We start from the raw sequence: 10,359 nt of genomic DNA, 5'->3' as shown, positions 1-10,359 counted from the left end.
CCTCCCTCTGGGGGGGGGTCGGGGAGGAAGCGGAGGCTGTGGGGAGCGGGCGTGCCTGACTGGGCATAGGGTGTTTGGGGGGGGGGGGGGGGTGTTTGCACTGCTCACCCAGAAATGGGCGTTCCTGGCATCTCTGATGTGAGGAAAGGGGAGGGTGTGTGGGCACTGGGCCACAAGGCTTCGCCCAGTCCCGAGAGGGGGCATTCCTGGGGGCGACGCTTGACAGGGAGTGGGAACAGAGGGAGGGTCCCTGTGAGAAGCTGGGATTGGCCTGAGGGGGACAGGGAGGGGCAAGCTAAACTTCTTTTTCTGAGGACCTGTGGATGGGTTGGTGCGACGCACTTGAAGAATGGGAGAGAAGCTCCCCTCCCTCTAGTATTCTCCTTGAAGTCCCAGCATGCAGTGCAGGAGTCCTTCAAGCAGAGAGGGGCCTTGACTGCTGGGAGCCGGGTGGATCAGAGGGTACCAGCCACCCCAGCCCTTGTGCTGATTCTCTCAGCACTCTCTTGGGGTGTCCTTGCAGGTGGCACTGAGGAGGAGCAAGGAAGGCCGGAGAGAAGGATCTTGGAGCCCCAGATCCTTCAGGACAACCTGACATTCAGCCTAGCAGAGGTGCTTCAGGTGAGCCTCGCTCTCCCCTCACATAAAGAAATACGCCCCCCACAGCCCGCCCCCCCACATTACCAGGTGTCTCAAGGCAGAGCTTGGCTGAGGAGCAGGTGAGTGGCCCTCACTGTATCATGGCGGCCTCTCCCGCTACACCCCAGCACCTGGCTTCACTTATTCCCCACTCCCCTCTACACACACATCTGTCTGCTCAGCCTCACCCAACCCCTCCATCTCCATTGGAGAGATCTGAGGCCAAACTTGCTTTCTTGGCCTCACGTTGTCAGTTTTCTCAGTGGGGGGACTTGGAGATGGTCAAGGCCTCACTCAACGTCCCCCCCTCACCCCCCAATTCTAAAGCTGAGTCAGAGGAAGGGCTGGGGCCTGCACTGGGTCCTCCTCAATGCTTCCTCTCTAGGCAGGAAGCTGAGAAGGGGCGGCTCAGATACCTTCCTTGACCTCCCCACACAACCCCCCAGAACAATGCCCCAGGCCAGGCAGGGCTTCCTGGCCCCTCCCTCGGGATCCCCCCACCAGTGATCTCATCTTTGGTGCTCTCCTGAGATTTTCTGGTTAGAAAGGATAGGAATTTCGGGCAGGGCCAGGGAGGTGACATGCCCTCTGGTGCCCACAGACCAGCCTGCCTGAGGCTTTGCGGATCAAATTGGAATTGGATGGTGAGAGTCATATCCTGGAGCTGCTACAGAATAGGTAATAATGATAGTGGTAACACTGATAATAATAATACAGCTAACAACTTGTATAGCATTTACTATGTGCCAGGTACTAAGTGCTTGAACTCATTTAATCCTCATAACATCCCTATAAGGTAGATGCTATTATGTATTGTCATTGTCCTCATTTCATATATGAAGTCAAGGCATAGAGAGGTTAAATAACTTGCCCAAGGTCACACAGCTGGTGTGTGGTGAAAACCAGATTGGAACCCAGACAGCCTGGCAGAGTTTGTGGCCCAACCATTATACTCTGCTGCCTCTGGGGGAAGCAGGAAGGTTGAGGGACTGCCTGGCCCCCAGCCACCCCTCTATGACGTGCAGGCCTCAGGCTGTCACTGAACCATCCTGGGAGGCAGCTAACACTGCCTTCCTTTTTCTTCATTCCACAGGGAACTAGTCCCAGGCCACCCAACCCTGGTGTGGTACCAGCCTGATGGCACCCGGGTGGTCAGTGAGGGACATACTCTGGTGAGTCAGGTCCTCTTCTGCCCTATTTCTGGCCTGAGAGAAGAAGGGAGGGGCAGTGGAGGGTGCCATCCCTGGAGAATGTGGGAGGAACGTGGCCACAGGAAGCTCACCCACAGGCCAGTCTCCTGGGCTCACATCCTGGCCTGGCCTGCAAGTGGGCACTAATGTCTCTCTCTGTAGGAGCACTGCTGCTACGAAGGAGGAGTGCAGGGCCATGCCAACTCCTGGGTCTCCCTCTGCACCTGCTCGGGCCTCAGGTACAGGGGGCGGAGTCCATGAAGATGGAGACAGCGAGGGTGCATGAGGCATGGAGTGGAAAAGTTTTCTGACTTCCTGCATCTTTCCCTAGGGGCTTGGTGATTCTGTCGCCAGAGAGAAGCTACGCCCTGGAGCTGAGGCCTGGGGACCTTCAGGGTCCCCCCATCATCTCCCGGATCCAAGACCTCCTCCTGCCAGGCCACACTTGTGCCCTAAGCAGGCGTGCATCTGTGTCCACTCGGGGTCCCCCAGAGCGCCACCTGGGACGGAACCACAGTCACCGGGTGAGGATGAGTGACAGGAGGGCTGGGCTGCTGTGTCCCGAGGGCTGGCTCCCCTGGACCCTCAGAGCTGTTCACAGTAACCACAGCTCCTACTAAAGGAGCGATTTCCACATGCCAGGCACTCTGTGAACATTATCTCCTTTATTCTTCCCGGCAATCCTGGGAGGTAGGTCCTATCAATAGCTCTATTTTAGTGAGAAAACCAGCTCAGAGAGGTTAAGTGACCTGCCCAAGGCCATTCAACCAATAAATGGAATATCCAGGATGTAGATGCAGATACTCGACTCAAACTCCTCATGTCTTATGATTCCATATGCAGAGAGCTCTCACTTAGGTATAGAAAATACAGTTACCAATCGTAAAGCAATAAGAACCCACTTTCCTAACTTGTAAAACAAGGATAATAAACTACTTACCTTACAGATTTGCTTTGAAGATTAAATAACTCAGTATATATGCAGAGTGCTGAGAACTGTACCTGGCAGATGGTATTTGATGGTGTTGGCTATTATTATTATTATTAAAATTTTGGGAAAAGCACTGAATTTGGAGCCAGAAAAGCAGGCCTCTACTCCCAGCTTCATAACCTACTTCTTAGTCGACATTGGGCAGGCCCCAGGTCTCTCAGACTCTCAGTGGTTCATCTGTAAAATGGGCTCTTCACTCTCCTCAGTGTGACCACACAGGGTGGGAGTAGACACCGCTTGGTCAGCCCTGCGCGGCTGCTGGCAGTGAGTGGTGGGTGTGCCTGATCCTCCTTCCTCTTGCCCACAGCGGAGGCGGGATGTGGTGACAGAGACCAAGATTGTTGAGCTGGTGATTGTAGCTGATCATTCCGAGGTGAGCTTGCTGGCCCCTGCATGTCCTCCCCTGACCCCTGCCTACCCTGCCGCCTGTCATGGTCACCTCTCTTGACCCACAGGTCCAGAAGTACCAGGACTTCCAGTACCTGCTGAACCGCACACTGGAAGTGGCCGTCCTCCTGGACACAGTGAGTGTTGGGCTGGGCAGCATCCTTACAGCCTCCTGACCTCGGGAACCCCTCTCCTGAGCCCCAGTTCTCTTTCAGTTCTTCCGGCCCCTGAATGTCCGGGTGGCGTTAGTGGGCCTGGAGGCCTGGACCCAGCGCGACCTGGTAGAGATAAACCAGGACCCAGGTCTCACACTAAACAGCTTCCTCCGCTGGCGCCAGGTGGACCTGCTGCCTCGATTGCCCCACGACAGTGCCCAGCTGGTGACGTAAGACCCCCAGGCTCAGCCAGTGGCCTGGCCAATTTCATACCCACCCTCCCCACCTGAGGCCTTGAAGCCCTGGCCACCTTGGCTTGTGGCCTTGACCTTTGACCTCTCAATCCCACAGTGCTACTTCATTCTCTGGGCCCATGGTGGGCATGGCCATTCAGAACTCCATCTGTTCTCCTGAATTCTCAGGAGGCGTGAACATGGTGAGCTATTTCCAAATCTTCTCCCCATTCCCAATTCAGCTTCTCCCAACTGTGGTACCATTTATTCACTAAAACCCCCTACAAAGTTACCAACCCCAAAGCTGTGGGTATAGAAGGTAGGGGTGCATGATGTGACCTCTGCTGTCAGGGCACCTCTCAGTTATGTCCAGCTCATCCATGTACACGGTCTTCACCTATGGGGTCCTCCCATTTCTTGGGGCAGGAGGGAGCAGCTGGGGCCCAAAGAACAGAGGTGATCTCCCAGGGCCACACAGTGAGGGCGGGAGAACAGGACTGAGCTAGAACCCAGGTTTCCTGCCACCCAGGCCTGGACTCTCCTCCTACTTTAGAAGCAATTAAGGAGGGAGGCAGTCCCTGCTGAGTGCCCAAGAGGTCAGATGAGAGAACAGGAGCAGTCAGGCTGGTGCTGGACCTGGGGTACCCCTCCCCAATGACAGGACCACTCCACAAGCATCCTGGGAGTTGCTTCCTCGATAGCCCATGAGTTGGGCCACAGCCTGGGTCTGGACCACGACTCCCCTGGGAACAGCTGCCCCTGTCCAGGCCCAGCCCCAGCCAAGAGCTGCATCATGGAGGCCTCCACAGAGTGAGTAACTGCAGGATGTAGAGAGGGGATGGGGTAGGGGGCAGGGAGCCATCCGCAGTTCCAACCTTCCTTGCCGCCCTCCCCAGCTTCCTGCCAGGCTTGAACTTTAGCAACTGCAGCCGCCAGGCCCTGGAGAAAGCCCTCTTGGATGGGATGGGCAGCTGCCTCTTTGAACAGCTGCCCGGCCTGCCCTCTATGGCCAAAGGCTGTGGAAACATGTTTGTGGACCCGGGCGAGCAGTGCGACTGTGGCTTCGCTGATGTGAGCCCCTCCCCCAGAGCCTGGCCCCACTCGCTTCTGTGCCCTCACCCTGGCTCCTTAGCCCTCTCCAGCCTCCCGAGCCCCTCTCTGGTCCTGAAGGAACCTCTCACACCTCGGCCACCTCCCTGTCTGCAGGGATAGCACAGGGATCATCACCTCGCCGTGTGGCTGTGGGCGCCTTCTGGGTTTGGGCTCTGGGAGGGGGGGTGGGGGGTGGGCTCTCAGGCCCAGGCTGCTCTGATGCTCGGCCCCTCTGCCCTTGCCCACAGGAGTGCACTGATCCCTGCTGTGATTACCTCACCTGCCAGCTGAGGCCAGGGGCACAGTGTGCATCCAATGGACCCTGCTGTCAAAACTGCCAGGTAGGCACAGACTCAACTGGCCCCCCAGAGCTCGCCTGCCAGGGGCCAGGCTGGAAAGGGTCATTCTGACTCCCAGGGCCTGGCTGGATTTGCACCCACACTGATGCTCCTGCACCCTCCACAGCTGCGCCCGGCTGGCTGGCAGTGCCGCCCTCCCAGAGGTGACTGTGACTTGCCTGAGTTCTGCCCAGGAGACAGCTCCCAGTGCCCCCCTGACATCAGCCTGGGGGACGGTGAGCCATGTGCTGGTGGACTGGCCGTGTGCATGGAAGGGCGTTGTGCTTCCTACGCCCAGCAGTGCCAGGCTCTCTGGGGACCTGGGGCCCAGCCGGCCACGCCACTTTGCCTCCTTACTGCCAACACTCGGGGAGATGCCTTTGGGAACTGTGGGCGCAGCCCTAATGGCAGCTACATGTCCTGTGCCACTAGGTAAGTGAGGAAGCCTGGATCCTCCCCTGGGTTTGTGGGAGCCTTGGCCCCACTCCCACTGAGCCCGCACCTCTTCCCTCACCCAGAGATGCCATTTGTGGGCAACTCCAGTGCCAGGGGGGTATGGCCCAGCCTCTGCTGGGCTCAGCCCAAGATCTGCACTGGGAGACACTGGAAGCCAATGGGACCCAGCTGAATTGCAGCTGGGTACACCTGGACCTGGGCAACGATGTGGCTCAGCCCCTCCTGACTCTTCCTGGCACAGCCTGTGGCCCTGGCCTGGTGAGCAGCCTGGGTGAGCATGACCAGGTGGGGAGGGATGTCCGGGCCATGGTGAGCAGTGTCCAGGCCTCAGTGTCCATGGAGAAGGCACAAACTGCAAGGGGAGTGCAGATTTTACTTCAAGTCATCCATGAGCCTCCCCATCTATAAAAGGGGGTGTAGCCTGAGCCCTGTTGGCCTCCCAGTGCCAGTAAAGCTTTGTGAGAACATGATCTTTGCTCTTCTCTCCCCATTGGGCAGGTGTGTCTCAACCGTCGATGCCAGCCCGTGGATCTCCTGGGAGCACAGGAATGTCGGAGGAAATGCCATGGACATGGGGTGAGCTGGCATAGGGGAGATGGAGGGGGAGCAGGGAGCCTCCAGGGAGAAAAAGGATGATGGGCTTTAGAAACATATATACCTGGGTTCTAATCCTTGCTCTACCATTGCCTAGCTGTGTGACCTGGGGCAAGTTATTAACCTCTCTGTGCTCAGTCTCCTTATCTATCCATTGGGCATAATAATAGTACCCACTTCCTGGGGTACATGAGATGAGTATGGAAGCTTCTAGCACAGTGTCCAGCATATAGGAGGTACTCACAGTGTTAGCTCGATCTACTTTCTCCTGGCACGGACAGTGACTCCTCCAGAGCTCCGGCCCTCTCCACCCCACCATCCACAGCACACCTTCCAGGTGTGGACATCTGAGATCTTGAAAAGCTGGGGACAGAGTGCAGAGCCCCTCACTGCTCAACCTATACCTCCTAGGTCTGCGACAGCAATAGGCATTGCCACTGTGAGGAGGGCTGGGCGCCCCCTGATTGCACCACCCAGATCAGAGGTAGCGCGGGCAGGGGGGCAGGGGCTGCAAAGCGGCTCATCCTTTAACCCCCTCCTTTTCTGACCCCTTCACTCCTGGTTTCCAACTCGCTGTGACCCCTGACCCCTACACCTTCTCTGATCACTTGACCTCATGCCCTGCCCCCTGCCCCTCTCTGGGAGCAGAGTTCTTAGTCCTGCCCACCTCCAAACCTGCCCTCACCCCACAGCAACCAGCTCCCTGACCACAGGGCTGCCCCTCAGCCTCCTGTTGATGGTGGTCCTGGTGCTGCTTGGTGCCACCTACTGGCACCGTGCCCGCCTGCGCCAGCGACTTTGCCAACTCAAGGGACCCAGCTGCCAATACAGGTACCAGCCTCCCTGCTACCAGCTCCCTAAACACCACTGTGGAGGACAGCAGCTCTGGAGCTCTGCCCCCACCCCTTCTGCAGCCCCTGCCACCTGGTTCTGACACCAAGCCCCTTGGACCACACCCTACACGCCTCCCTTCCCTACACGTGCCCCGTAGCTCTTCACCGCACACGTAGACCTGTGTAGGGCCGCTGGGATGCTAAGGCCATTTCTCCCCAGGAACCCCTGTGCTGGGTAAGAGGGGCCCCCGAGACTGATCCACTCCCCCTCCTCACCCCTGATTTGGCCTAAACACACGAGTTCCTCTCCAAGGGGCTGCAAAAGGTTAACCATGTACTCAAGGGTCACATATGGATGGAGAAAAGAGTCTGAGGCTGGGCCCTCTCCCTCCTTGTTCTTCTCCATGCTCAGGGCAGCCCAATCTGGTCCTCCAGAACGCCCAGGACCCCCGCAGAGGGCCCTGCTGATCTCAGGCGCCAAGGTGAGTCCTGGATGCCAGAGGAGAGAGGGACCCACCTTGGTCAGGCATCCAGCTTGGGCCCTGGGGTGGGGGGTATTGAAGGTTCTAGACTCAGAGAAAGACTCACATTGCCCAAAAGCCAATCAAAGGAGTCAGGGCCAGCCCTCCCCTCCCCTCCCCTGGCTGCAGGCGAGAAGCAGAGTCCAGCCTCGAGTAGGGAGGGGCAGTCACCTAGAGGAGGGTCTGCTGAGCTCTTTGAGCTGGCCAAGCTGATGGCTTTGAGAGGTGGGTCTACCTGTGCTCCCAGCAGTGGCCTCTGGAGGGCAAGGGGGGTGGTGCCCAGAATGGCTTTCAGTGTGCCAGGACCTGAAGAGGCCCAGGTCACCATGTGTAGAAGGGCTGGTGAGTGCCCCTGCCTTGAGCTCTCTGGATCTGATGACAGGAGTATGTGTATGGAGGTGGTCTGCATGCCCACCCCACCACTTGTCACCCCCTCTGCATGCCACTAAATAACTCTGCATTCACAGCCCCCACTGTCCCTGGGACCCTGGCCACCCCTCCCTGGGCACTAACCCCTCTCTGCCCACATCTGTCTCTCTGCTCCCCCCCCCCCGCCCACTCTGTACCTGCCTGCTCCTCCTGCTCTCTTGGCAGGCTAGTGCTCTTGGCTTCCCGGCCCCCCCATCCAGGCCGCTGCCTCCAGACCCTGTGCCCAAGAGACTCCAGGTAAATCTGGGCCAGGCCCCACCCTGGCCCAGGGCTGGTGGGAGGCTTGGTACCCAACTGCAGTTCTCATCCCTGTTCCCTGCCAGTGGTGCCCTTCATTAGAGGACCAGGGTACCCCTCAGCCTTCAGACACACTGAACCCCAGAAGCAGCAAAGGGTGAGCCTCCTGCCTTGGTTTCTACCACCATCTAGTGGTCAGTGGCGGGACTGCAGTCGGCTAGGGACACCACTGGTGACCCATACCTTCCTCCTCTGAGGCATCTGCTGGCATGCACCCAAGCCCTGTGTGCATGTCTCCATTCTCTCCTGCCCCCTGGCTGACTTTGCATGTTGACCTGAAGCCCTTGGGAGAACCACTGCATGCCCACTGCCCCTGGCTGTGCTCTCACAGCTACTGCACCTCTCTCTGTTCAGGCTGAGCTGGCTGACCGACCCAATCCCCCCACTCGCCCTCTGCCCGTTGACCCAGTCGTGAGGCGCTCGAAGGTAACAGTGGGGGGAGAGAAGGGCACAGCCTCTCCCCCTACCCAGGTCTCTGGTGCTAGTGGCTGTGGCGATGGTGGTGGCTGTGGTGATGGTGGTGGCCGTGGCGAGATGCCTCCTCCGTGCCTAAGGGCACATACCCCAGTGGTGTCTTTAATGGTGACAGGTTTGTTTGAAGACAAAGGTGACCTCTGGTGCCGCCCTCCTAAGCTGGTGTTCCCCAGCACCAGTGCATTGGGGGCGGGCAACATGATACCCCCTCCCAAGCTGGCCTCCTGCCCTCTCTCTCTCAGTCTCAGGGGCCTGTCAAGCCCCCACCCCCGAGGAAGCCACTGCCTGCTGACCCCCAGGGCCAGCGCCCTTTGGGTGACCTGCCTGGCCCAGGAGCTGGAATCCCGCCCCTAGTTTTACCCTCCAGGTGGGTGGGGAGGGGCGCTGAGGATGGGTGGGCAGGGCAAGCTGTCTGGGGAAAGGGAGACCTCTTACCTTTTTTCTTGGCTTCCCGCACCCCAGGCCTGCCCCGCCGCCCCCAGCAGTGTCCTCGCTCTACCTCTGACCTCTCCTGAGGTTTCGCTGCCTCCAACCTGAATTTAGGACTTCAAGAGGGGGACCTGTCCCCTGCGGTCCCCCGCGATGACCCAAGGAGCCAGAGCCTGGATGCAACGGAGCAGGCGTCTTAAGACACCGGGCACCTCCTTGCGCTGTCGAGTTGCAGCTAGGAGTTGGGGAGGGACTGGGCGCTGGACAGGGCTGAGGGAGGGGCGCACAGCCTGTCTCTGCTCAGTTGCAATAAACGTGAGATCTTGGGAGCGCGCCTCGGAGTTTGTTGGCTCAGGGAAGACCAGGTCACCCCTGCTGCGGTTCCAGGTCTGGTCGCCAGGAGACGCTGCCGCCTCAGTCGAAGACGGGATAGGGAGGGCGAGAGTCCCAGGCTGGTCAGTGTGTGTCCCCCTGGGATGCTCGGGGCTTGTTTCTGCCCAGGCTGGGATGCCTCTCTGCGCAGTCCAGTACCACAGGGAGTTGTACGCCCTTTGCCACCCCTAGTTGCCAAGTCCTCACCCGCAACGGTGCGCGGCTCCTGGAGGCGGCTATTGACAGAGCGGCCAAGCTATTGGACTCCCCGTCCCCACCCTTTGACCAGTGGCTGGGAAAAGTTAATCTCGCTAGTGCTCTCAGAGCCCCGGAGCTGGGGTGGAGTGGGGCGGCGGCTCCCAGGATCCCAAGGCCCCGCACCTGCCTCCTCCCCCGCCCCCGCCCCCACCTGAGGGCTTGGGAACAAAGGTGCTTTGTATAGGCCGCAACCACCTCATTACTTCGTCTTCGGTACTGGGGCCGCGTGGGCCCTTAGCCCAGAACGAAGGTGTGGGGAGGAAAGGGACAGGAGCCAACCCCAAGGTAGGCATTAGATCTTGCCACCTACAGCAGGGGATGGGAGGGCGGGGGTAGTGTCCCATGAGGCGATTTGTCCCTTCTCTCCTCGCGCTATCCCTAGACGTGCAAAGAAAAAGAGGCAAGGTGCTAAGGTGTCTGGACGGGCTCAGATCCTCGCCTGTGCCTCACTTTCCTCTTTCTTGGCAAAGGCCTTGTGCTCCGATTTAAACCTTTCAAACTTCTAATAAGGCTTTCTACCCTGTATTAATGCAGACACGAAAGACAGGACCTCCCTAAAAAAACTCCTAGATAGTGGAATACGTCCCTCCTCCCTGTCCCCTCGCAATGCGGTCTTGCCTCCGAGCTTGGCTAACCAGGCGCGCGCTACGGCGCACAGAAGGTTAACCAGA

The 10,359-nt window shown here is 58.7% G+C and overlaps 1 protein-coding gene across 13 annotated transcripts in view; it reads left to right on the top strand.

Moving 5' to 3' along the window:
* Positions 1-9,387, top strand: part of ADAM15 (ADAM metallopeptidase domain 15) — a 15,225-nt gene extending 5,838 nt beyond the window's left edge. Inside the window, exons 2-23 of one of the 13 annotated variants that reach the window (XM_046681386.1) lie at positions 524-621; positions 1,241-1,317; positions 1,733-1,811; positions 1,992-2,068; positions 2,161-2,353; positions 3,128-3,193; positions 3,276-3,344; positions 3,423-3,592; positions 3,714-3,798; positions 4,257-4,405; positions 4,492-4,666; positions 4,936-5,028; positions 5,153-5,457; positions 5,544-5,739; positions 5,980-6,057; positions 6,487-6,559; positions 6,768-6,906; positions 7,321-7,390; positions 8,024-8,095; positions 8,182-8,252; positions 8,510-8,581; positions 9,092-9,387. In XM_046681386.1, coding sequence (XP_046537342.1) covers positions 524-621; positions 1,241-1,317; positions 1,733-1,811; positions 1,992-2,068; positions 2,161-2,353; positions 3,128-3,193; positions 3,276-3,344; positions 3,423-3,592; positions 3,714-3,798; positions 4,257-4,405; positions 4,492-4,666; positions 4,936-5,028; positions 5,153-5,457; positions 5,544-5,739; positions 5,980-6,057; positions 6,487-6,559; positions 6,768-6,906; positions 7,321-7,390; positions 8,024-8,095; positions 8,182-8,252; positions 8,510-8,570 — 2,396 coding nt within the window. In that variant the 3' untranslated portion in view covers positions 8,571-8,581; positions 9,092-9,387. The other 12 variants (XM_046681382.1, XM_046681385.1, XR_006891483.1 and 9 more) reach the window with 12 other exon arrangements.
* Positions 9,388-10,359: the final 972 nt, after the last annotated feature.

Source organism: Equus quagga, chromosome 13 (genome assembly GCF_021613505.1).
Source record: "Equus quagga isolate Etosha38 chromosome 13, UCLA_HA_Equagga_1.0, whole genome shotgun sequence".
Classification (NCBI taxonomy): domain Eukaryota; kingdom Metazoa; phylum Chordata; class Mammalia; order Perissodactyla; family Equidae; genus Equus; species Equus quagga.
Note: the sequence above shows the minus strand (reverse complement) of the source record. Positions and strands in the feature narration are given on the sequence as shown.